Source organism: Panthera onca, chromosome C1 (genome assembly GCF_046562875.1).
Source record: "Panthera onca isolate mPanOnc1 chromosome C1, mPanOnc1 haplotype 2, whole genome shotgun sequence".
In the NCBI taxonomy this organism is placed as follows: Eukaryota; Metazoa; Chordata; class Mammalia; order Carnivora; family Felidae; genus Panthera; species Panthera onca.
In genome coordinates, this window is record NC_138346.1 from 185,896,390 (window position 1) to 185,923,366 (window position 26,977).

Here is a 26,977-nt window from a genome sequence, read left to right on the forward strand (position 1 = left end):
GGCTGCAGGGCGCCTGGGTGGCTCAGTCGGTTAAGTGTCCAACTTCAGCTCAGGTCACGATCTCGCGGTCTGTGAGTTCGAGCCCCGCGTCAGGCTCTGGGCTGACGGCTCGGAGCCTGGAGCCTGCTTCTGACTCTGTGTCTCCCTCTCTCTCTGCCCCTCCCCCGTTCATGCTCTGTCTCTCTCTGTCTCAAAAGTAAATAAACGTTAAAAAAAAAAATTAAAAAAAAAAAAAAGAATTCTTGGCTGCATATTTTTCTGATTCAGCACACTGAATATATCCCACCACTCCCTTCTGGCCTGCCAAGTTTCTGTGGATAGGTCTGCTGCAAACCTGATCTGTCTTCCCTTGTAGGTGAGGGACTTATTTTTTCCCTTGCTGCTTTCATGATCCTCTCCTTACCTGAGTATTTTGTGAATTTGACTATGCTATGCCTTGTTGATGGTTTTTGTTGAATCTATTGGGAGTCCTCTGTGCTTCCTGGATTTTGATGTCTGTCTTTCCCCAGGTTAGGGAAGTTTTCCGCTATGATTTGCTCACATAACCCTTCTACCCCTATTTCTCTCTCTTCCTCCTTGGGGACCCCTATGATTCTGATGTTGTTCCTTTCTAATGAGTTACTGATTTCTCTAATTCTTAAATTGTGCTCTTTTGCCTTAATCTCCCTCTTTTTTTCTGCTTCTTTATTCTCCATAAGTTTGTCTTCTCTATCGCTGATTTTCTGTTCTGCCTTGTCCATCCTTACTGCTGCTGCATCCATCCGTGATTGCAGCTCAGTTATAGCATTTTTAAATTCATTCTGGCTATTTTTTACTTCTTTTATCTCTGCAGAAAGGGATTCTAATCTATTTTCGACTCCAGCTAGTATTCTTATTATCGCAATTCTAAATTCTGGTTCAGACATCTTGCTTGTATCTGTGTTGGTTAAATCCCTGGCTGTCGTTTCTTTGTGCTCTTTCTTTTGGGGTGAATTCCTTTTGCAGCTTCTTGCTCCCCAAGTTCAGCTCTTCGTGTCACATACCTGCTTACCTGGTTACCTGCTTACCTGCAGGTTGTGCAGATTGTTGTGTTAATCTTCCAATCAGTTTTCTAGGTATGTAGGATGGTTTAGTGTTGGTCTGGCTGTATTTCATGGACATGAGACACACAAAAAGCGTCCATGCTGTTCCACCATTTGGCTCCTCCCCCTGAATTATCACAAGGTTTAGCTAATATATACAGTGTCAGCAAAAAACTTGGGAATGTGTTTAGGAGCAAATTCTAAGGGTATCAGAGCACAGAGGGCAAAATATAACTAGATCAGGAAGAATTCATTGATATGGGGCTGCTTACTAGAGATTCCAGATTTAATGTGTTAATTTGTACAAATGTAGGTGGCTCTAACAGCTTAAAGGGTTGGTTGATGAAAATTGTGACTTATTGGTGGCCTGTTGAATGAAGATAAGATACCAGAGCTTCACTGGCCTGAAGTAAAGAAGGGTATCCAAAGACTTAAGGAGACAGGAAATTTGGAGTAAATTTATCATGTGCAAACGTCATACTTGTCCCCCAACTATAACTCCTGGGGAGGTCTGGAAGGCACTCCTGTCACTAAAATATTGAGAAATATATTAGTGAGAAGAGAAATATTAAACATTGAGAAATACATTAGAGAGATTTGCGGTTGCTCTCCATTGTGGGAAAGGTAGGACCATACAAGATGCTGTCATTGTGATGAACTCCTTGATTTCACTAGAAATGATGGGATCCCAAGTAACAGGTCAAGTAGCGTCACTTAAGCATAAAAGACAAGTTGGGCATGGTTACTCTAAAGGGCAGGAGGTATGTTATTAGTAATAAGACTTTGGTCCATAGGGACCATTGGTTATGGCTAATTAATTGATCATGACATCCCTTGGAGTAAAATAGATAAACAGCCTGGTCTGTGTTGGGTGGCCAAAAATCTCACTTGAGTTACCACAATATAAAGTCATGGCCTCTTGCCCAGTTTCCAAACTTAAGCCAGTTCACAAATGTAGAATCCTTTGATTGACTGGGAGGCTTCCTTCCCATGAGGAATGATTTTGCAGCATGAATACATCATAAATCTTCCTCCAGGCGTTCTTCAAGGGGTGTTCACCCATTTGCTAGAGTGGTTGTGTACTGGGGAAAAAAAAGGAATATCTAGGTCTTTCAGGTATTAATGCTAATCATGGGGGATCCAAAATGACACTGTGGCTTACAGTGGAGACTATGATTGGTAGGTAATAGATGGAGTCTTAGCCTAAGCAAAGGTAGAACCAGTTGGTCCACAGATACATCCTATGGTTATTCCCCAGTCCCTGAATGTATAATGGAGTAAACATGTTTATGAGAACCATTGTGGTAGAAAGGCTAACCCTCTCTACCGAAATAGCAAACTAGAAGCAATACTGTATTTCTGCAGGAATTACAGATATTAGTACCACCATCAAAGACTTGAAACATGCTGGGATGCTGATATCTATCACATCTGCATTTAACATACCTGTTTGGTCTCTGCAGAAGTTGGATGAATCTTAAAGAATGACTAGATTATCAGGTTAGGAGATGACACCATGAAAGGATAGGATTTTGTCTTACAGTATGCAGTTTATGCTTTGAATCAGAGACCATTACATGGTACTGCCCCCTCTATATTCAGAATCTGGAAATCAAGGGTAGGAAGTGGAGATGGCTCCTCTCACAATTAATACCTAATAACCCACTCACAGGATTTTTGCTTCCTCTTTCAGCTACTCCGAGTTCTGCTGGTTTGGAAATCTTTGCTTCTAATGGGGAATACAACAATGGTTCCATTGAATTTGAAGATGAAACTCCATTTGGCTATTTGGGCTTTTTATGTCACTGAACCAGTAGGCAGACAAAAGAATTACTCTACTGGGTTTTTACTCCCTGATTACCAAGGGTAAATCAAGTTGTTGCTACATAGAGCAAAAAAGAGTGATTCTGGAACCAGGGGATCCCTGGGGCTACCTTTAATAATCCCACACACAAAGTAAAGGTTATGGAAAACTATAGCAATCAAACAAGGGCAGGACTATTGGAAAGCCCTTCCAAAATGAAGGTTCAGATCACCCTAATGTGTAAAAGACCAGAATGGTTACTGTGGTTAGTGGAAGAAGGAAGTCACGGATACTAAGTGTGACCTCATGACCAATTACCAAAATGAGGACTGTACTAGCTTTGTCTATTTTCTCTTCACTTATTATGTGTAGTATATTTATTTGTATATTTAACTATTTTGTTCTTCTCTTTCCTTTTTATTATTTTCTATACAAATTGCTGTCGGCTAACTTATTAGGTGGAAATAGTTATTTTATTGTTGTATGGAAGTTTGTATGAAGAAAGGTGTATATGAAGAAGGAAGTTAAGGGATGAACTCTGTCAATTATTAATCTATTGTTTCTTAGATCCAAATGCATTCTTCTTTGTCCCACTTTTGGTAATAGACCCTGTAAACTATGTAAACTATGTCAGTTGGTTTGATATTAGCCTTTGTCAAAAGAGAGTTCTGGAGGGACACTACACGGTCATAGGAGAAAGATATTTCATTTCATGGTTCCAGTGAACTGTTCCAGTGAACTGTTTTTTTGACAACATGAAGGAAGCCTACTAGTGCTCACCTAGCAATCCTCATGGATTAGCTGTGAGCTTCATCCTTTAGCATATTTCTCTTTCACCTATCAGGCTGGACTCTGATACAAAGGGAGTTAAATTCTTGTGCCCAAATTAGCAGCTTGACATGGAATTTCTCAGTTTTAGTCCTTTAATGCAAGGTTTTAAATTGCTTACCTCTATCATCATAATTGATATTTAATTCTATTTTTTGTCGCGCCGGTGCGACAAACACCGAGGTCAGGGTCCTGAGGGTAGGGGAATGCAAGAAAAAAAGAGAGAAGAGAAAGTTTGGGAACAGGAGGGTCCCCTGGGCTGATGGCCCAAGTGACGGCTTTATTGTTGCTGTACACAATCTTTTATATCCAGACTCTTATGGGTCAGGCCATTCTAAGAATAAACAGGTTTCACATAATCGCTGCCCACCAAAACATTTAGTTGTGTGTTTCTTGTGCATTTTCTAGACGGGTCACAACAAGACCTTGTTGATAAGATTGCTAGCAAAACACAATTCCCATGTTTGTTTCTATCTCACTCAGGGTAGAAAAAGGGAGGTAGCATTACTGCCAACACCTGCAGACCACAGGCTTCAGGAATTAACTTTCTCAGCCTTGACAAGGCTTTCGTATGCCCTTGAAAGTGGGGGAATGGGAGGGGAAACCACCGGGTTGGCTTGAGTCAACAGGGAACGTTGCTCGACCCAGTCTCAGCCTGGCGCCGGGGCCCGGCCTCCCACATGAATGGGACGGGGGACCACCGGGTTGGCTTGAGTCAACGGGGAACATTGCTGGACCCGGTCTCAGCCTGGCACCGGGGCCTGGCCCCCCACAATTTTTGATACCTTGTTTTATGTATTCGGCTCTTATGCTTCCTTGACATTTCCTTTATTTACTTTTTAGTCTTTTTATTAAACTGAACTTCCAGTTTAGAATTGATAATTGGAGGGTGTCTGGGTGGCTCAGTCAGTTAAGATTTCAGTTTAGGTCATAATCTCAGGGTCATGAGATTGAGCCCTGCATCAAGGTCTGCACTGAGCATGGAGCCTGCTTAAGATTCTCTCTCTTCACTCACTCAACCCCTTCCCTGTTTGTGTGTGTGCACAATTTCTCTCTAAATAAATAAATAAATAAAATGGGTAAATTGGGGCTAGAGACAATGTACTTTTGTTTTTTTAATTCAGAGCTTAATTCTTTGCCCTTAACCTAGTAAGGGCTCTGGACTAACACTGTATATGTTCAAATAATGTCTCTGCTATTTACCAACCATATTAGTTTGTTACTTTCTGAATCAGTTTCCTAACCTGTAACATACAGATAAAGAATTTAGCTCAGTGCCTAATGCACAGTAAGTGCTCAATTTATGTTATTATTATTTTTCTCCATATTCCCCCACCTATCTCCAGCTTCTTATCTGCCATAATACTTTTGAGGATATTAAACAATATTTCCATTGAAATTCTGTGATTTGCTTCAAGTCCACAAATCTGGGAAAAAACTTGAACTTGTCTCGTGTTCGAATTTTGGCATATACATACCTGTCTGCAGAACAGGATTTGAGGGAGAGCTCATAGATTTTCTGAGAGAAAAACCTCATGAATGAAGAAGTCTGACATGGGGGACTAGACTGAATGACAAGACCTGGAGACTGGTGGCAATAGAAATTTCAGGTGTGTGCTTGCAGGGAAAAGTATGCTGACTATAATTTAATCTATTCCTCTCCAACCCCTTCTTGAGTGCCTGTGGATTCTAGAAGAAGATTGCTGAAGAAAATCTTGAGTACGAGAGGCTCATCAGCTCTACTGAGCTGCTGGCTCTAAGAAGCAGAATGTGCTCTCTTATTGAATAGGCAAGGGGAGGAGTATTAGAGGTTGGGACAAGGGCAGTATTGTCTGAGTAGTTTGGAGGCCAGCAGTCTGAAGGAAGGCAGCTATTATGTAGACAACAGACCATGCATAGCAGACTACTACTAGCAGAATAGAATAATATATGTTTATCTTCTACTACAATACACATATGCCTTGTATTACAATTATTTGTGTTTACATGTCCTTGTTTCTTTCTCTCCCATCCAATCCTTAAGAAACTAAAATCTGGTATATCACCCACCACAATATTAAAACTGAATCTCTTAATGGTCAAATCCAATTTTTTTCTATCCTTATCCTACTTCTTCAATGCTTTGTTTTGCCTTTCCTTAACTTCCATTCTTCATTGGGCTTGAATGATCTCACTTTCTCTTTCTTGTATAACTCCACTCTCCTTTGTTTGCTTCTCCCTGTGTGTCCACTCCTGAATTGTTGGTGGTCACTTGGTTTCATTCTAGTCCTTGCTGCTTGCCCCACTCCCCAACTCTATATACTTGCTCAGGGTGATCCCACTTGTTCTATAAGACCCCACCTCCTACCCTAAGCCAGATCAAATTCTCCCTTGTCCTAAGTTACTCTCTTGAGCTTCAGTCCATTTATACCTAGATGTCTCACAAGCACCTCAAGCATAATATGTCCCAAAGTGAACTCGTAATCCTTTCCTTTAAATCTCTTACTCCTGAATTTTCTATTTTGGTTATTAACTTTAACTTTTACTGTATAATACAAATTAGAAACCTGGAAAACATTTTCTACTTTCTTTAATTTCCTTTAAATTTTCTTTATTGCTCCAAGTCTGCCTAGTCCACCTCCTAAATAGTTCTTAAATCTGCTTCAACATTTCTTTCCTAACCATTTCTAATAGTTTTGGAAACATTCTCATTGTCATTATTGTTTCTCTCCTCCATATCACTGTTTATCCTACTGCTTTCCCCCTACCTCCAGCCCAGCTCCTTAATATATAATCTAATTTGGTCATTCCCTACTAAAGAATCTCTGCTGTGCCTATAGGAGATAAAATTTAAGTTCCTAGGAATAGCTTAAAAGGTCCTTTACCAAGTGGTCCTAAATTCCTCATGCTCTAGTAACTTCAAACTTTTTGCCATGTCTCTTTCAAATCTAGAAACCTTAATTCTGGGGTATTTTCTCCTTTTTAAAAATTTTTTTTTTAAAGTGGGGGTGGGGCAGAGAAAGGGGGAAGACACAGAATCCAAAGAAGGCTCCAGACTCTGAGCTGTCAGCACAAAACTTGTCGCAGGACTCAAACTCATGAACTATGAGACCATGACCTGAGCCAAAGTTGGACGTTCAACTGACTGGGCTACCCGGGTGCCCTGATTCTGGGATATTTTCTCGAATTGTTTCATTAATGATTCTCTCCCTTCTGCTTCTTCTAGGATGCCTATCATTCTGATGTTGTAACTTTTGAACTAGTCATCTAATTTTCATCTTTTCTTATTTTCCACCTCTAACTCATTTTGTACTACTTTTAAGAGATTTCTTCAAATTTATCTATTGATATTTGGATTTCTGCTATCATATATTTAATTTCCAAGAAATTATTTTTTTATTGAGGTATAATTAACATAAAACATTATGTTAGTTTCAGGTATACAACATGATTCAATATTTGTATATGTTGCAAAATGATCACAATAAGTCTAGTTAAAAACCATCACCATACATAGTTACAGAATTTTTCTGTGTGTGATGAGAATTGCAACTTAGCAATTTTCTTAGCAACTTTCAAATGTGCAATAAAGTATTAACTATAGTCACCATGCTGTATGTTACATCACTATGACTTGTTTATATGTTTATATTGTTTATATGTCACATCTATATGACTTACAACTTTAAGCTTGTACACTTTGATGCCCTCCATCCCTGAGAGGATTTTTCTTTTCCTTCTGAATGCTCCTTTCATTAATTTATTAATGACATACTATTTTTGTTTTATAGATGTGCTATTCTCTCTTCTGTCTGAGGAATTTTCTACTCCATGTAGAGGCTTTATCTCCTTAGAGGTTTTTTTTTTGTTTGTTTGTTTGTTTATTGTTTGGTTGTTTTGATCTATGTCTTTCATGTCAGAGGCTTTCTTCAGAGAGATGATAATTTTGGTTGTCTGTTCATGATTACAAGTTGAAGAGCTCATTAGGAACTTGAGCATGAAGTGGGGCTTATTGACTTTGAGTCTCCCTATGGACAGACCTGCACAAGCCATTTGTTGAAGAAACCCCTGATGTTAGTTTCTTTAGGTCTTTTCTCTGAGGAACAGTAGGTTCCTCAGAGAAGAGTCTTGCATTTTCTGCCTGAGGAGTAGAGGGCAAGCTGCTGCCAGTGCTCTGGAAGCAGTGTGGGGGATGGGTTAGAGACAGCTCAGCACTTAGTATATATGATTGTTTGATCTCCCTGTTTTTGCAAGGTACCCAAGCCCTTAACTTTGCCTGGCATCCCCTAATCCAGAGGTCCTAATCATATCCCCTCCAGAAAATCAGTTCCAGACTTCTGTGGTAACGAAGTTATGCGGCAACATGGAGTTTGGGAGACCTAGGGAAGTAATCACTTCTCAAACAACTTTTTACCCAATACACATTTCAACTACTTTCCTTTATCCCTAGTTACAGAGGTATTTGGTGCTGCCAGTTTTCCTTAATTACTGGACTCCAGGGCATTAAGGAGATAGTGGTAAGGAGGTAGAGACCTTTAAGTGTATTGCATTTTTCAGAAAGTGTGGTAATTAAAAGAGAGTGCAAAATATAACAGAAATTAGGGATAACTGAGGAGTCAATTGGAGGTTTCTTTCTCAGAATAAGAGATTTTGTACATATTGGAAAACAGAGTGAAAAGGCCCAGTGGAAAGAGAGAAATTGAGAACACTTAAAAACTGGGGATAACTGTGGAGGGAAGTTCCCAAAGGACTCAGAGAAGGTGGAATTGAGGACATAGGCAGAGTTTAATTTTGTTAAGAAGCAGGAAGAAAAGGCAGAAAGGAAGGTTGTGATTTTTAGAGATGGAAAGGAAGACAGATGGAGACTAGCCAATTGCCTATTGTTTTTGGTAGAACAGGCAGATGGCTTATCTAATGAGAATGACAGGTGGAGAATTTTAGACTCTTTCAAAAAAAAATATATATATACACACACACACATATATTTATTATATATATAAATATACATATTTATTTAAGTTTTTATTTATTTACATATTTAAGTTTATTTATTTATTTATTTAGAGAGAGAAAGCATGAACAAGGGAGGGCCAGTGAGAGAGGGAGAGACAGAATCCCAAGCAGGCTCCACACTGTCAGCACAAAGTCCAATGTGGGCTCATACTCACGAACCGTGAGATCATGACCAAAACCGAAATCAAGAGTTGGACGCTCAATTGACTGAGCCACCTAGGCGCCCTGAGTCTTTTTATTTTTTTAATGTTTATTTACTTATATTGAAAGAGAGTGAGAGAGGGAAAGGGGCAGAGAGAGGAGAGAGAATCCCAAGCAGGCTCCATGGTCAGTGTGGAGTCAATCCTGCAACCATGAGATCATGACCTGAGCTGAAATCAAGTCAGATGCTTAACCGACTGAACCACCCAGGTGCCCCAGCTTTAAGTAGAATTTTGATGAAGATTTGGAATAGATACGATGGGAAGTAGGTCAGAGAATTAATCAAATTAAAAAATATTTTAAAGTAGAAATTAGGGTTAAGACGTTCTGCTTAATATACCTTTGCAAACTTTCTTAACATATGGAGTATAAAAGAAATGCCACAAATTCCAAAGATTCCACCACGATTGCTATCTTTGAAGATGAAAGACTGTGGTAACTACAGTGACAGTTCTTCCTGTTCTCCATTGCAAGCAAGATCCTATTTGAGGAGTAACCAATTTAAAGGCAAGCTGTATGCTACACTGGCAGTCCAAACAGGGAACACAGCTATATACTCCACAGGAGCTTTTGGCTGGATGATTAGAAGAAAGAATAGAGAAATCTGAGGTCTAAATTCTTTGGTTACTAATAATATTATACAGAAGGGAAGAGGCAAGAAACAGCAAGAAGAAGCCAGCATCCTTGGTTTTTCCTGGATAAAGGACTAACTCTGGGTTCTTTACCTCTGATATGATCACTCTTCCCTTTCTCTTTTGTCCCTAAAATCCTTCCTTGACCTGTATTCTGTTCTCACTTGCTGGGCAGCATTCTCAAGCTGCCCTCCTAGCAGAGCCCTCACTTTAACACAGAATGTGGAGATTTCTGAGGAAGCAATGCTGGTATAAGCCTGTGAAAACTGAACTTGAATAGGTGAAAACTTGGCATAGTACTTCTTTTTTTTACTTTAATTTTTTAATTTGAGTTGACACACAATGTCACATTAGTTTTGGGTGTGCAACATAGTGATTCAACATATTCACTACAAGTGTAGTTACCATCTGTCATCATTCAACACTATTACAATATTATTGACTATATTCCCTAGGCTGTATCTTTAATTCCCACAAGTTACTCATTCCATAACTAGAAGCCTATATCTCCCACTCCCCTTCTCCCATTCTGTCCCATCAGAGATACTTTTTTTTTTTCTTCACTTTATTTTCTCATCATGATAAGTGTATTCTTTAATCCCCACCACCTAATATCTTCATTCCCCACTCCCCTATGGTAACTATCACATATTTTTAAAAGTTGCTATAGTCAAATGAGTTCAGGATTAAATAGTTAATCCTGTTTCTTTTTTTTTTTTTCAACATAATACTTAATTTTATTTTTTTAAATTTACATCCAAATTAGTTAGCATATAGTACAACAATGATTTCAGGAGTAGATTCCTTAGTGCCCCTTACCCATTTAGCCCATTCCCCCTCCCACAACCCCTCCAGTAACCCTCTGTTTGTTCTCCATGTTTCTGAGTCTCATATGCTTTGCCCCCTCCATGTTTTTATTTTTGTTTCCCTTCCCTTATGTTCATCTGTCTCTTAAAGTCTGCATATGAGTGAAGTCATATGATATTTGTCTTTCTCTGACTGACTAATTTCACTTAGCATAATACCCTCCAGTTCCATACACGTAGTTGCAAATGGCAAGATTTTATTCTTTTTGATCGCCGAGTAATACTCCATTGTATATATATACACATCTTTTTTTTTAACTTTATTTTTTATTTTTTAAAATTTACATCCAAATTAGCATATAGTGAAGCAATGATTTCAGGAGTAGATTCCTTAATGCCCCTTACCCATTTAGCCCATCCCCCTCCCACAACCCCTCCAGCAACCCTCAGTTTGTTCTCCATATTTATGAGTCTCTTATGTTTTGTCCCCCTCCCTGTTTTTATATTATTTTTGCTTCCCTTCCCTTATGTTCATCTGTTTTGTCTCTTAAAGTCCTCGTATGAGTGAAGTCATATGATTTTTGTCTTTCTCTGACTAATTTCACTTAGCATAATACCCTCCAGTTCCATCCATGTAGTTGCAAATGGCAAGATTTCATCCTTTTTGATTGCCGAGTAAGAGTCCATTGTATATATATATACCACATTTTCTTTATTCATTCATCCATCAATGGACATTTGGGCTCTTTCCATACTTTGGCTATTGTTGATAGTGCTGCTATAGACATTGGGGTGCATGTGTCCCTTCGAAACAGCGCTTCTGTATCCTTTGGATAAATACCTAGTAGTGCAATTGCTGGGTTGTAGGGTAGTTCTATTTTTAGTTTTTTGAGGAACCTCCATACGGTTTTCCAGAGTGGCTGCACCAGTTTGCATTCCCAGAGATACTTCTTTAATGATGTTCTCATCATTCTCATTGGCTTCTAAACAAGTTACTGATCCACCACTATTCAAATTGCAGTGGAATTTAAAATCACATTGTGGTTAAGGTGATGAGTGCTGCTGCAAAGCAGAGGAAATTGAGTAAAACTCTTTGAGGTGCTCTTTGAGTTATCACAACAGATTTTTTTTTTCACAGCATGTTTTAGAGGCAGTACATGGTGATTAAGGGGAAAGGTTTGGGGCACCTGCATGGTTCGGGTGGTTCAGTTGGTTAAGCGTTTGACCTCGGCTCAGGTCATTATCTCATGGTTCATGGATTCGAGTCCTGCGTCGGGCTCTGTGCTGACAAGCTTGGAGCCTAGAGCTTGCTTCAGATTCTGTGTCTCCCTCTTTCTCTGCTCTTTCCCTGCTCACACTGTCTCTCTCTCTTAAAAATAAACATAAAAAATAAAATAAAATAAAAAGCTATGGTCTCATCTTCCAAAAAACGGGGGGAGGGCAAAGGCTTGAAGTCAGAAATGTAGTTTTAAATTTCAGTGCACCTGAACTGTGTGTGATCTTGGGCAGGCCAACCTCTTTAAACCTGTTTTCTCCATCTGTAATATCTGAAATGTTGAACCCACATGGTTAATAATGTTAATAAATGAGATAATATAATGAGTACTTATTACAGTGTGTGGCAAATAGAAAGAGATCAATAAAAGCTTGTCAATATTATTATTATTTTAACCTAACCCTGTAGCAGAGTCTTTTTTTTTTTTTTTAAAGGAAGGGAATCTAGTTTTTTTATCTATTTTTTTAAAAGTTTATTTATTTATTTTGAGAGAGACAGAGAGTGCAAGTGGGGGAGGAGCAGACAGAGAGGGGGACAGAGGATCCAAAGTGGGCTCTATGGTGACAGCAGAGAACCCAGTGCAGGGCTCCAACTCATGAACCGGGAGACCATGACCTGAACTGAAGTCAGACACGCAACCGACTGAGCCACCCAGGCACTCCTGGAATGATAGAAATGTTCTATATCTTGATCTGTGTGTTGGCCCTATGACTGTGTACATATGTAAAAAGTCATCAAGCTGCATGCTTAAGATTGGTGCATTTTATTTATTTATTTATTAAAGTTTACTTATTTATTTTGAGAGAGATGGTATACACACCCGCACAAGAGGGAAAGGAGTAGAGAGAATCCCAAGCAGGCTCTGTGTGGCATCTGATGTGGGGCTCAAACTCCTGAATAGAGAGATCATGACCTGAGCCAAAGTTGGATGCTTAGCCAACCGAGCCACCCAGGTGCCCCAAGATTGGTGCATTTTAATGCATGTAAATTATATCCCAATAAAATACTGAAAAAATAATAAAGAATTTATTTGCTCATGTAACTGGATGCCAACAAGCATGGGGGCTTCAAATAGGTTTGACTCAGTGGTTCGACAATATCAGGAATCTAATTATTTCCATCTTTTCCATATTACTTCCAGTGTGTCAGATTCAACCCAAGCCTAACTTACCCTTATATTCATGACATCTTCTTTTCTGTGTCAGGGAACTAAGAGAATTGCTTCCATAGGCTCTCATAGAATACTGAGAACAATTCTTTCCTGGAAATTGCTAGCAAACCACATGTCCATTGGTTCCAATGGGTTATGTTCATTCCTGAACCAATTTCTGTGACCAGGGAAATGCCATTCACTGACTTGTTTTCGTTTATATCTGAGTGAATCACTTTAGAATGGGGTATGGGATTATTCCAATCAATTAGACAAGTTGGGGCTAACACTTGGAGCAAAATTCCTCTAGTTTTATGGCTGCTCTGCAACTAAAGAGGGATGTAATAGATTTAAGGAAGACAACCACAAAGTCTACTATAAGAAATATGACAGAGTTGGGTAACAGGTCCAATCAGTTCAATATTGTTTTAATCATAGTGTTCCTTTCCATTTACCAAATATCTTTCCCCATCCCCACTTCATCCAGTATTTAAAATATACCCTATCAAAGTTAGAATTATCAGGAAGCACAGGTGTCTACCTTCTACTGTTTGAAATAGAAACTAGAATAAATTCCATTATTAAACAAATGACTCTGTATTGCATATGGTTTGCTGGCTGAATGATGCCTAAATCCTCACCTTAGCCTCATTTTTCCCCTTACCTCCATTTCATCATTTATTTTTGTTCCGTTCCTGAGGGGTTGAGGATGTTTCACAAATGCAACTTTAAATATTTGTTATTAAGGTTGGCTCAAAATTTTCCTGACATCAAAAGAGCTGTTGTAAAATGTCATATGTTCTTTTTGGTCATTGATTTTGATATCTGTGTTTTCACCCTGGACATTGCAATGCTATAAAAGAAGTATCTTTAGACTCCCACAGTCTCTTTGAAATGGGTCAATTCTCTTACTAGAGAAGAGAGATCAAACCTGGAGCCACTGCTTATATGGTCCCTTAGTGAAAAACAGAAAAAGGCACCTAGATGCAACCCCTCAGGTGCAGGGCTAGGCAAATGGAGTGCAGGCTGGATTTCAGCCCCTAGGTCTAGATGTCCTTATGCCCTCTGCAGGACTTTACCATCTCCATCTCACCTGTTGCCATGGCCTCCTAACTCGTCTCCTGCCTCCAGACTCTTATTCTCCTCCCCCATTAATCCTGCACACTTCTGTCTGATTAATTTTCTCAAAATATTGCCTTTTATCATGTTATTCTTCTGCTCCAAACATCTTTTTCTTCTTTGTGTGTTTTTATTGAAATTCTAGTTAGCTAACATACAGTGTAATATTAGTTTCAGGTGTACAATACAGTGAGAACACTTCAATACCCTGTGCCCATCACAAGTGCCCTATCTATCATCTATCTATCTATCTATCAATCATCTATCCATCTACTTTCTTTAGGTCTGTGATTCCTTTTTTTAAAAGTTTGTTTCAAGTTTTTCTTTAAATTCTAGTTAGTTAACATATATGGTAACACTGGTTTCAGGAGTAGAATTTAGTGATTCATCACTTACATATAACACATAGTGCTCACCACAACAAATGTTCTCCTTAATACCCATCGCCCATTTAGCCTATGCCCTGCCTGTCTCCCCTCCAGCAACCCTGTTTGTTCTCTATAATTAAGAGTCTCATGGGTTGCTTTCCTCTTTTTTCCCCCTTCTCCTATGTTCATCTGTCAAAACATCTTTTCTAACTTCCCTCAGCCAACCTAAGAGAATTCAGATTCTTCAATTGGCATTTTGAAGCTTTTTATGATGTGTCTCAAGTCTCCTTTGCAGTCCTTTTCTGTTACTTCTCACCACAATTTTGGTGTTCCAATCAATATAAAGTACCTGCTATTCTCAAACACATTTTGCATACTCACAAATGTCTTATACTCCATGTTACTACAATCTGTATTTATATATTTATGCATTTGTTTAATGTCTGTTTCCCAAACTAGACTATAAGCTCTATATTGTATGTTGGTCTTTGTATTTAAAGCATTAGAATAATAATAATGCTAACATCAACAAGCCAATATTGTTTTAGTTTGAACTAGTGTTCTGGCTAATCTTGAAAAGAGCTGGCAGGTGTCAACAATGGCCTCACAAAACTCTCAGTAACACTACTGATCTCTGTATTTACTCCACACAAGTCACATATCAACAAGACCTTAATTTTAGGTCTCATTATGATTCCACCTGCTGATATTTCCAGTGTATTATAGTCTCTCTCTTACTGAAAGTCACTGCTGCTTTTCCTTTTCCTTCTCACCTTCTCCATCTCCTTCGCCTTGTTCTCACCCTTTTTCCTTTTTCTTTCCTTATTTCACTATTTGACTATAGCCAATGGAATGGTTCTCATGCTTCACTGAGACATCTAATTGCTTATTTCCTTTTAAATGAATCAATCTGAAATCTCCTTTCTGGCCCAATTTGAGTCCATGTCCAGGAAAGAGAATACATGTTCACTTTGATACTATCCTTACAAAATCCTTTGGCTCTTGGGTGAGAGAGCTGTGGTGGAAAAGTGAAATTTCACCAGGCTCAGAATTCAACAACATGGATTTGAGTTCTGTCACTCACTTGCTAGTGACCTTGATTAAGTTGCAACTTTTCTGAACCTTTCTTCATAGGTAAAATGGGGATACATGTGCTAATCAATTAGGGATGAATAATAGAGTTTATTAATTTTGATCTGAAATAAGAATTAAATTAGTATTTTTGGTCAACACACCTCACTGAATTTTCTTCAATAATGCTGTATTTCCCAGCTGAAAACTATAAAGCACTGTATCAGTTTTAACTATCATTATTATTAGGCATCCTTGCTTCCTTATCTTTCGGCAACTTCCTCTACCAATTCCCAGTCCCAGATCAGAGCCAGTCTTTCTTAACCAACTTAGTATCCTTCACTATATTTACCTTATAATGCCTTACAAATAATGGTTTATTCATTTTATTTGTTTCAAAATGGCAAAAATACCAGAAAACACAAAAGGTAGCTTCATAGTCCAAAGATAAAATCACCCTGCTACTCTAAGTTACAGATAATATTAATACATATTCATTATATCGTTTTTCAGGAACAGTATGGCAGAAACACTTTATTCAGGGAAATTTTCCTTTACATACTATCCTCTGAATTGAGGTCACTAACAACTAACTCATGACCACATTACTGAAATAGGTGCCTAAGAGGTTTCTATGTCTTCCACTTTCCCCCTTTAAATAGGTTCTGTACATTACAGCCAGATCATTTACTCATTCATCATGAAATGTTTATTGAGAATATATTATGTACTAAGGACAAAGCACAGACCAATGGGGGGAAAGATGTGAAAAATTAGAAAATAGGTTATACTGGGGTGCCTGGGTGGCTCAGTTGACTAAGCGACCAACTTCAGCTCAGGTCATGATCTCATGTTCGTGAGTTTGAGCCCTGCACTGGGTTCTGCATTTACAGTGCAGAGCCTGCTTGGGATTCTCTCTCTCTCCCTCTGGCTCTCCCCCACTCATGCTTTCTCTCTCTCTCAAAATAAATAAGTAAACTAAAAAGAAAAAAAAGAAAATAGGTTATACTCAGTTTTATAATGCTATATAGATGTCTAACAACCTTGGTTCCCCATTGCCCATTTTGTATACTCAACTCGAAATTCCTTAAGTTGGCATTTAGGATTATCCAAAAGTTGGCTTTAAAGGATCCTTTTAATCTTTATTTTCCATTTTTATAGCCAAATAGATTTTTAAAAACTGTTCCATTAAAATGTTTTGTACTTTTCAAAGCTTTGGGGTTTCTGTTGAAGTAATTCAACCCAATTTTAATTCCTTCCTTAGGGCCTTTGGGCCTATTTGAATCATTTTCCATGATCTAGATGACATAAGACTACAGTATAACTTCTCACAATTTCTACTCAAAGTGATCTTTCTTTAAAAAAATTTTTTTTAACATTTATTTATTATTGAGAGACAGAGAGAGACAGAGCATGAGCAGGGGAGGGGCCGAGAGACGGGGAGACATAGAATCCAAAGCAGGCTCCAGGCTCTGAGCTGTTAGCACAGAGCCCCACACGGGGCTCAACTCACAAACCACAAGATCATGACCTGAGCTGAAGTTGGATGCTTAACCGACGGAGCCACCCAGGCACCCCTCAAAGTGATCTTTCTTCTGATTCCCAAAATAATTACTGCTCCTTCAAATCACTTGACAATCCTCTGAAGCTTATTGTATCTATTGCTTTTTTTGTATTCTTTCAGTCTTTTACTGTTATCTACCTTTCTTATGTTTCATCTTATTTCACTACCTGGATGTTATGCTACCAGAAGTGAAATTATTTCTTGTTTAATGGTATCTAGAAAAAGATCTAGCAATCACTAAGGCCATAAAATAAATATGAATAATAATAAAATATTTAGTTCTTTTAAAAAGACTGGTAAAGAAGACCCAACTAAATGAAGAGATATACTACATTTATGAAGACTGAATTATAAAGATATTAGCTGTCCCCAAGTTAATCTAAAAATTCAATGTAATTCCAAGGAAAATCCCTGCAGGACTTTCTTGGAACATAGTAAAATTGATTATAAGTTTCACATGACAGGGTATAAAGGTGCATAGATAGCTAAAACAAATTTAAAAAACAAGGACAAAGAAGGGAGATTCATCCTACCAGTCATCTAAACATTTCCAAATTTAATTACATATTGCCAAATTAAATTATTAAGTAAAAGTGTATTATTGTAATAGAAAGAGATAAAAAGGTAGGTGAAACAGAACAAAAGGCCCAGAAACAAACCTATGGATATAGGACAATTTGGTACATCACAGACCAATTCAGGAAAGGCTGAACTATTTGACAAACGGTTTTAGAGCAATTACTAACTCTCCCTATAGAAAAAAATAAAATAAAATTACACACATTGAAAGAAAAAAAATTTCACATTGGGAAGAAGACCAAAAAGTGAAAAGGTTCAAAACTACTAGAAGAAAATATAGACTATGGAAGGCTTCCTTAAATAAGAAATAATATGCCCAAAACAGAAAAGTTAGGTAATTTGATTTCATCAAAATTTAAAATTTCAGCATAGCAAAATGTAGTAAAAAATGATAAATTTAAAAGATAAGACACATTCTGGAAGAAGATATTTACAATGAGTATAACAAAGAATTTCTATCCATAACATACGAATCAAGAAAATGTTAAACAAACCAATAGAAAAAAAAAAAGATATAATTAGGCAATATATAGAAGAGGGTGTACTACAGCCAAAAATATGTAAAACGATGCTCCACCTCACCAGTAATCAAATAAAAATAAAGCAACAACATTTCTTTTTAATCAAGTGGTTAATTAAGTCTGACAATATTGCATTTGTGAGGATATAGGGAAATAATAGTCTTACTCAGTGCTGGTAGGAGTTGGTTGTGGTAGCCAATATCCAACATGGCTTTTTGTGATCCTTGCCTCTTCCTTGGTGTTCATACTTTTATAGAGTCTCATCTCGCACTAAGTCAGAACTGTTCTGAGAGGACAGAATATGATAGAAGTGATAATGTGTAACTTCTGAGGTTAGGTTATAAAAGGCATATCAGGCTCTAGCTTGCTTTCTTAATTCCTTTGGAGAAAATCAGCCATGCCATAAGGATAATTATTTTTATTTAATTTTATTATTTATTTTGATATATAGAGAGAGCGTGTGTGCATACACAGGTGGGGGAAGGGCAGAGAGACAGGGAATCCCAAGCAGACTCTGCACAGTGCCTGACGCGGGGTTTGAGCCCATAAACCGTGAGATCAATAACCTGAGCTGAAGTCAAGAGCCAGATGTTTAACCAACTGAGCTACCCAGGCACCCCACTACAAGGATATTTAAATATCCCATTACAGAGACTCAGATGGAGGGGAACTAAGGCCTCCTGCGAAGCACCAGCACCAGCACCAATTTACCAGTTTATGAGTGAGCCACTTCGGAAGGGGATCTTCCAGTCCCAATCAAGCCTTCAGATGATTACAGCTTTAGCCAACATCTAATACCAACTTCATGGGATATTTTGAGCTAGAACCACACAGCTAACCTGTTCCCAAATTCCTTACTCATAGAAACTGTGAGAGATAAAAATTACAAATGTTATTTGAAACCTCTAAGTTTTGGAGTTGTTACTCAGCATTAATAATTAATACATTGGTATAGCTACATTGGAACACAAATTTGGCAACATTTAGCGAAACTGAAAGTGTTTATATCCTATGACCAGTAGTTCCATTCTGGCTATTTCCCAAGGAGATATTCTAGAATATATGCACAAGAGATCCAGATGAAGATGTTCATTGTAGCACTGAATGTTCATTGAAGTATTTGTTGTAATAGCAGTAGTGGTAGTAGTAGTAATAAAGGAAACACCTAAATACATCATTGAAGTACTGTTTGTAATAATAATAATAATAATAATAATAATAATAATAAAGGAAACACCTAATATCCATCATTAGTGAAATACATAAATAATAGCTAACATTTATTGAATATACACCATGTGGTGAACACTATTCCATTCAATTCACATATATTAATTACAAACGAACTATTAGGTAAGAACTCTTAATATTCCCATTTTATAAATTTGAAAGCTGAGGCATAGAGGCTTTAAGTCACTTCTTTAAGGTATATATAGCTAACAGTTGTTGCAAATAGGCTTTGAAATAAAATATGATATATTCTCAAGATGGTATATTTTATAGTGCTTAAAAGGAATGAATAAGATGTTTATCAGTATGCACAGAAAAAAGAAAGGTATCAGTATGATGGGCAGTGTGATACCATTTAATTAATGAAATTAAATTAATTAAACCACTTAATTAATTAAAATACACACAAAACAATGTTACACACACACACAATTTTAAAATGGACTGCAGCGGTGCCTAGGTGGCTCAGTCCGTTAAGCATCTGACTCTTGGTTTCAGCTCAGATCATGATCTCATGGTTTCCTGAGTTCTAGTCCCACATCAGGCTCGGTACTGGCAGCACAGAGCCTGCTTGGAATTCTCTGTCTCCTCTCTCCCTGACCCTCCCTCCATTTGCGAGGTGTCTCTCTCAAAATAAATAAAAATAAACTTAAAAAAATAAAAATGGACTGCAAACTAAGGTTGTACTTGCTCCTGGGTATGCTATATGAGGGTGGTTAAAGTGGACTTTCAATATATTAAGTAATAATTATTAATTGAGTGGTGAGAACGTGGGTGTAGTTTATGTTATTCTTTGTAATTTTCTATATTTTTTGTGTAATTTTCTATACTGCTTAATGTCCTCAAAATAAAGAAAAAGCACCTTGTTAAATCAAAGTCGTAACAATCAAACTTAACTTCTTTTTTTTTTTTTTAAAGTAGGCTCCATGCCTACCATGGAGCCCAATGCAAGGCTCGAACTCACAACCCTGAAATCAAGACCTGAGTTGAGATCAAGAGTTGGATGCTCAACTGACTGGACCCCCCAGAACCCCCCCCCCAACTTAACTTTTAAAAATATGTTTAAGTAAATTTCTTCCTATGTCCCAACTTCTGTTAACAGTATTTACCAGCAGGTGATTAAATCAGAGTAACATACTCATTGACTCAAACAGCAAGCATTTTTTGAGATCTTCCATGTATAAGGGATAGATCCTTTCTTATATAGAAATTGTTTCTGCCCTTACATATCTCCTACATATAGTCTAGTGAGGAGGAAGGGCATTAAAGGAATACTCACCCCTCACAATAAACTGGAAGGTTCAGGAAGGAAAAGAATGAGTGCCATAGAAGTCTATAATTGTGGTTCCAGATTTAAGGAGGAGTAGAGATTTTGCTATTTTGCAACAATTCATTTAGATATTTACAGATATAAATCCATTTACAGGTATAAACAGATATTGAGCACTAACTACACTGAATAAGCACTCGATTTGAAATATCTGTAATTCTTACAACAGTTACACGGACACTATTACTAGTTCCCTTTTACACATCATTTAAGGGAGTCATGACTACATCACACCAGTAGTGATTCATATCCAATTCTGACTCTATAGCCTGTGCTTTTTAATTCTCAGATTATAGCAAAACCAAACGACTTTGGCTCCAGTCTGTCCCCAATCATTTACTCTCTTCTTATTCTTATACTCTAGAACTCATTCATTTTATTTTTTTTATTTTTATTTTTTGCTTTTTAATTTTTTTAATGTTTATTTTTTTTAATATATGAAATTTATTGTCAAATTGGTTTCCATACAACACCCAGTGCTCATCCCAAAAGGTGCCCTCCTCAATACCCATCACCCACCCTCCCCTCCCTCCCACCCGCCCATCAACCCTCAGTTTGTTCTCAGTTTTTAACAGTCTCTTATGCTTTGGTAGAACTCATTCATTTTAAAGGGAGACTGCAATGAAAGGAGCTCTTAATATAGTTCTTGGAACGTTTTAAAGTTGTAGAGGTTAGTCTGTCAGCAAAAAAGAAATAATGAGTGTTCTTGACTGAGCAACAGACTGCTGCTTACAACAACTCAATGTTGTTTATGGAGGAGATAGTGGTGAAGTTGCCATTCTTAAGCACCCACTATATGCCAAGCAGAGGATAAATTACAGTGAAGAAAACAGAAATGATCCTGGCTGTCACGGAGTTTACATTCAGTTGGGCAGTCATACATTACACAAATATATAAAAATATGTGTACAATTTGTCATAAGTAATACGAAGGTGTAAAAAACTGAGCCAAGTGAGGAACACATGGAAGACCTAATTTAGACTGGAGGCAGGGGATCAGAGAATTCTACCAAAACCACACAAAAAAAATGTTTTGTTTCCTAGGATGCAAGGCGCTAAACCCGCCAAAACGTAGGAGGGTGCAGCTGCCGAGGCGGTGAGATCTTGGCGCCCCACTGTCCAGTCAGGGACTGGTGCGACTTTGCGCGGCTCTGGAGGGGACCGCCGACTTTATTCCACATAATTGTGGCGTGAGGAAAGTTTACATCGTTCCAACTTACCGGATTTTTCGTCTTCCTACCATCTTTCTGCCGGCTCCTCCGCTCGGCCGTGACAGTCTCCTGTCTCATCAATCCATCACAGCAGCCCAATTTTGAACTTTCCCTCTGCCTGTGCCCCGCAAGCCTAGAGCTTCACGGAGGCGACTCGCGGCCTCGCCACTTCACCTTGCCATACAGTCCACCCCTCTCTGGCCAGGCGGCAGGTGAGCTAGAGGCGCGCGGGCCGGCAACTGTGCCCGGAGCTTCCCGCCCCTAGGTGGCTGTCGGTCCCGCGCTAGCGCTCGGCGCGCGTTCTGGGCAGTCTGCGCCTGGAGCGCGCCGCCGGCCCGCGCTCGCTCACGCCCCTTCTCGCGCTCGCGGCGGCCCGGACAGCGCGCGCCGCCTCACGCTCGTCCTCAGGGCGCCCTCGCCGGCCTTGCGGCGCGCGCACCGGGCCGGCCCAGGCTCCCCACTCGGGCCGGCCGGCTCGCGGGTTTGCTTGCCCCGCCCCCCACCCCGGCGCCGCAGTTGGGCGCTTGCGCGGGGCGCGTGGCCGTGGCCAGGGTCTCAGCCGCAGTCGGTGCCGCCGCCGCTGGTGCCGCCGCTGCCGCCGCCGCCGCCGCCGCCGCCTCAGTCAGTCAGTTCCCAGCAATGGCGGAAGGAGGTGAGCGAGAGGAGCTGCTCTCGCCGTCGCCTGTCTCTCCGGCAAAGCGCCTGTGCTCGTGGCCGAGCCCGCAGGCTCACCACTCTCGCGGTTCGCCTGGGGCGGCCAGCGGCGGGGTTGGGGGCGTCGGCGGCAGCTGCCTGGCCCCCGGGGCCCGCCCCCATCTGCAGCCCGAGTCCTTGCTGGACTGCGCCGCCAAGACAGTGGCAGAAAAGTGGGCGTATGAGAGGGTGGAGGAGCGCTTCGAGCGGATCCCGGAGCCAGTGCAGCGCCGCATCGTCTACTGGTCTTTCCCGCGGAATGAGCGGGAGATCTGCATGTACTCCAGTTTCCAGTACCGGGGCGGCCCCGGCGCCGCAGCCGCTGGCGGCGCCTCGGGGGCTTTGCCGGCCGAGGAGGGGCCGCCGCCGCCCCCCGGGGCCGCAGCTCCGACCAGCTCCGCCCCTGGGGCAGCCGTGGCGGGGGCGTCCCCTGGGCTGGGCACAGCGGCGGGAGCGGCGGGCAGCGGCGGCGAGGCGCTGCCGTTCCGCCGGGGCATTCGTCTGCTGGACAGCGGCTCGGTGGAGAACGTGCTGCAAGTCGGTAGGTGCTAGCCCGGCTCCTCTCTGGTGCCTGGCCTTCTTTTCCGCAGGTGCCTTCTCTCTGCACGAGCCTGGGGCCGAGATTCCGCCTCTCTGCCCAACTCCTGTCCCTCTGCCGAAGGACACACTAGTCACATAAAAAACTTTTCTCAACATTTCTTTCAGGTCCACTGCTGCTCTTTCCCCCACTCGCCCTCTACTCCATTTCTTTTTGTTTGAAGAGCAAATAGATCTCTTTTTTACTCTTAATTCTACACCCCACACCAAAGGCAAAAGGATGGGGAGGAATGCCTTTTGGGATGCAATAATTTCAGAAACGCGTTTTTCTAATTTAAGTTTAGAGAGAAGAGAATTCTTAGTGAATCTGGAGCAAGCAGTCTTACAGGGACTGTTTGAGGGGCAAGCTGTCAAAGGCAATCCGTATTCTTAGCAGATTGAAGCTGGTCATAATTAACTTTAAAATTGGAAAAACATCAACAAAATACTGTGCATTTCAAACAATTAAAATTATCAGCTTTAATATTTTTTTCCCCCTGGACCAGTGGTACTTTGGAATCTAGGCTGCGGACTTAACAATAACGGAAGATGGAAATGTGACAGCTCTCTTCTCCACACCCCCACCCAAGGAAAAAAAAAAAAAAAGCCACACAATCTGGAGTGGGGGTGGGGTCTGTCTTCCTTGTCAGACTAGGGTAAATCAAAAGCTAGTCACGTTGGGTTTTTCAAATGCTTCTCATTTAACAAGTCTTCGTATTTGATTTCGTTTTATCTTTTTGTTTGTGGGAAAGTGAAAAATGCTTTCCTTTCGTTTACTCCTCTGTATCTTCTAGTCAATTTGTTAATTTTACTAAATATACAAATACAGTAGCAGACCTGATTTGTAGAATGGTTAGGGAGAAAGGGGTAAAATGACATTGTTTAACATTGAATTGCTGTGTGGAAAATAAAAAAAAAAAACACAGCGTTTTTTTTCTAATTCGAATTATTGTAGCATTCTGAAAGTGTACATTATGCATTTTATTGTACAGTATATGCTCATATTTATTGAAAAAAATACTGATTTTTGAAAGGAGTTGGAGAAAGGTTGTTTTTAGAATTAAATAAGCACAGGAGAACACACACATACCCCAAACATCTAGCTCTCTTTTCCCCAGGTAAAACAAATATATTTGAATTTTTTTTTCTTTTGGAGAGTGGTGCATTGTGTTTCATATAAAGTAATCTACTTCTGGTTATTGAGAATCATTGAATCCTGTGTTTCGTTTTAAAACAACAGTGTACTACAGTTTGTTTTGCAAATGTGAAATGTTAACTTATCTAAATTTGTGTCAGAATACAGTGACAGTGGACTGAGAAAGTTTTATTTGGAAAAGGCTAGCTAGTCCTTTGTGCATTTGTATTTTTGAAAGTATGAGTTGAATAATCAGACATGTAAAGTGTATAGCTTTATTTAGTACTGTTATATTGAAAACATGAAAGTGAATATATTTATTAGTCTGTAAACTTTATTTGTATGAGTTTAGATCAGTTAACTTTTAAGATTCTTGTTTAAAATATTTTAAATTGAAAAGCATCAATTTAAGTGGTCATTTTATAGTAAGAGATGGATTTGAAAGAATTTTCAAACTTGAGGGGCAAATGAGAGAGAGGAAGAGTTTTAAAGAGCTATGTATTTTGTAAGTGGCTATAATGTATTCCAAATGAAATCAATTTTGTGGGTGATCCAGCTCTTGTTTAAATCAGATATTTTTGTTTCATAATATGATAGTTGGCATGCTTATTGGAGTGATGAGTAAGATAGTTTTGGGGTCTGGAGAGAAGACACATAAGCATATTTTCTGATTCTCTGTGGATTTCATAGATGAAGGTAGGAGAATGAATTAATTACTTTTAGGTAATGCTATTTGAGAACCATGAACTGGGTAATCTTTATTTTTCTTACCTTAATTTATGCTAATGAGTGTGAAAGAGAAGGATATTCCATCCTGTAGCATTTTGAGTGTTGTATCTTGGCATGAATCACCTTTTAATATGTAAAATTAAGACTCATCCCTCATCTTTTAAATTTAAAATGTGAGTATGTGACTTAATCTAGATGATAGGTTTTCTAAAAGTATTGCCAAGAGATGAGTGAGAAAGTGATTTGTATATAGTAATCATATTTTTCAGTTTATAACTTCATTTCAAGTTCAATTTAATTACTCGGTGGTGCTAATTTAAACATTCTACGTATTTCCTTGTTGTTTGTCAGCCATAGTTATGACCTCAGAATTGGCAAGTTACTAAAGGCTGATGCTTTAGAAAGGAAGGGAGGTAGGGTATTTTTATAAGAATATTCTTTTAAGGAAAAGATTCATAAGGGGATTTAAGTGGAGAAAACAAAATACCTTAAAATAAAAATAAATAAAATTTAAAAATGAACAGCACAACACAAAACAAAAATTTTGAAAGAAAATGGACAGTAACAAAAAGACTTGTGCAAAGAGTAGGCATATTACTTTCTGTAACTTCTGATTAGTTTCCACATGGAATCTGGTTATGGGAAGTCATGGACTCATTGAAAAGCAATTTTTCTGTAGAAAGCTTTAGATTTTGAATCAGAACTTAAACTTTCCCAGCTTGATGTAAACAAATGGGAGAACTATAGGTTGTTATGCTCAAAGGATACATTTCTTCTGCATAACAGTACTGAATCAAAAGTATTGTTCCTTTTAAAGAGGGAAAATTGTAAATCAGTCTTTTCATGGACATCTGTAAATTAAAGCCGTGTGAATAGACTTACAGTCTGATCTCTCAGTATTATGAAGGTAATAGAGTTCAGATGTTTTAAGCATTTGCATTTTTAACCTGTTTAAGAAGCGCATGGAAATTAGCAGTAATGTATAAACTTTGGGAAAATACTTAATTCAGGAGTCTGCAGATGGTATAAGAATGGGATGACTATAATTTACTAAGAGTTTTAAGATGTTGACCCTTTTTTGCAATTCATCATATTTTAAATTAATTTCTCTGTATTTGGTAAGACTTAGTAGGTTTACCAAATCCTACTAAGTTTTCTTCTCAGGGAAATCCAAATTGATTGAGAAGAAAGGGGTCTTTGGGTGGTCTGACAATGCTCTATCACTGAACCTAGGTTGTAGTCATTGGATATTCACCTTATACTAATTCCTTTTGCTGTTTTAAAGCATTAACAGTTTTTCTTTCTTAAATGCAGAAATATTTGTTTGGATATTTAGATTTTAAAAAATTGGGCAAAGGGCATGCAAGGTCCTTCTGCGCTGTTGTATCTTGATTATATAAATTCTTATATGTTATTACATATTTTATATACATTATATATTAATGTGTTATAAATTATATATTTATCCAGAAATTTTCATAGATTAGGACAGTTGACTTTAACAAAACCCCATATTTTTAGCCCATACATTTTCTAGTAAGTATAATTTGCCCTTGGATAGTCTTCAAGACTAGAGCCACGATGCTATATACTACCTTATGTGGAAGAAGTATAATTACAAAGACAATAATAATTAAAAATTCCATTTCGGGAAGTTTTTCAAAGCTTAAATGTCAGGTAATAAGTTTATAATTATGAGTACTTGTACATTATGAATAAACTATGAAATTTTTCTATAGTACAACTTTTGTGAAATGCATTTGTAACAAGTATTACAGTTGTTGATTTTTATAATTTGCTTGATCTGTATTATTTGGGGGAACAGAAGATATCCTCACCTAAAAAGCTTTATAGCATTGTGTGTGAGTTAGAGTAGCTATAAAATCATAATAAAACTTCATGTGGGGAAAAATGACTTAATTTTTATTTAAGCTGTTCCAGCACAGAATGCAGCTGCCTGCCTTTATGGGATAAGTGGTAAATTTTTTAAGAGTAGAAACTTACCAAGCTTTAAAATCACATCACTTTTTTTTTTTTTTAAGCAATGAGTTCTCTCCTTCCCTAACACATCACACAAACGTCTTAATATTTAATAAATGTT

General features: G+C 38.7%; 1 protein-coding gene and 1 long non-coding RNA gene across 2 annotated transcripts in view; one reads left to right on the forward strand and one right to left on the reverse strand.

Annotated features, from left to right (window-relative positions):
• LOC144617255 (uncharacterized) overlaps positions 1–22,100 on the reverse strand; it is a 56,682-nt gene extending 34,582 nt beyond the window's left edge. The window contains exon 1 of the long non-coding RNA XR_013557616.1: positions 21,753–22,100. This is a non-coding gene — a long non-coding RNA (uncharacterized LOC144617255). The remainder of the gene's footprint in view (positions 1–21,752) is intronic.
• Positions 22,101–22,275: 175 nt separating this feature from the next.
• The window catches only part of ZSWIM5 (zinc finger SWIM-type containing 5), a 258,359-nt gene continuing 253,657 nt past the window's right edge, over positions 22,276–26,977 (forward strand). Inside the window, exon 1 of the mRNA XM_078451987.1 lies at positions 22,276–22,977. Coding sequence (XP_078308113.1) covers positions 22,383–22,977 — 595 coding nt within the window. The 5' untranslated portion in view covers positions 22,276–22,382. The remainder of the gene's footprint in view (positions 22,978–26,977) is intronic.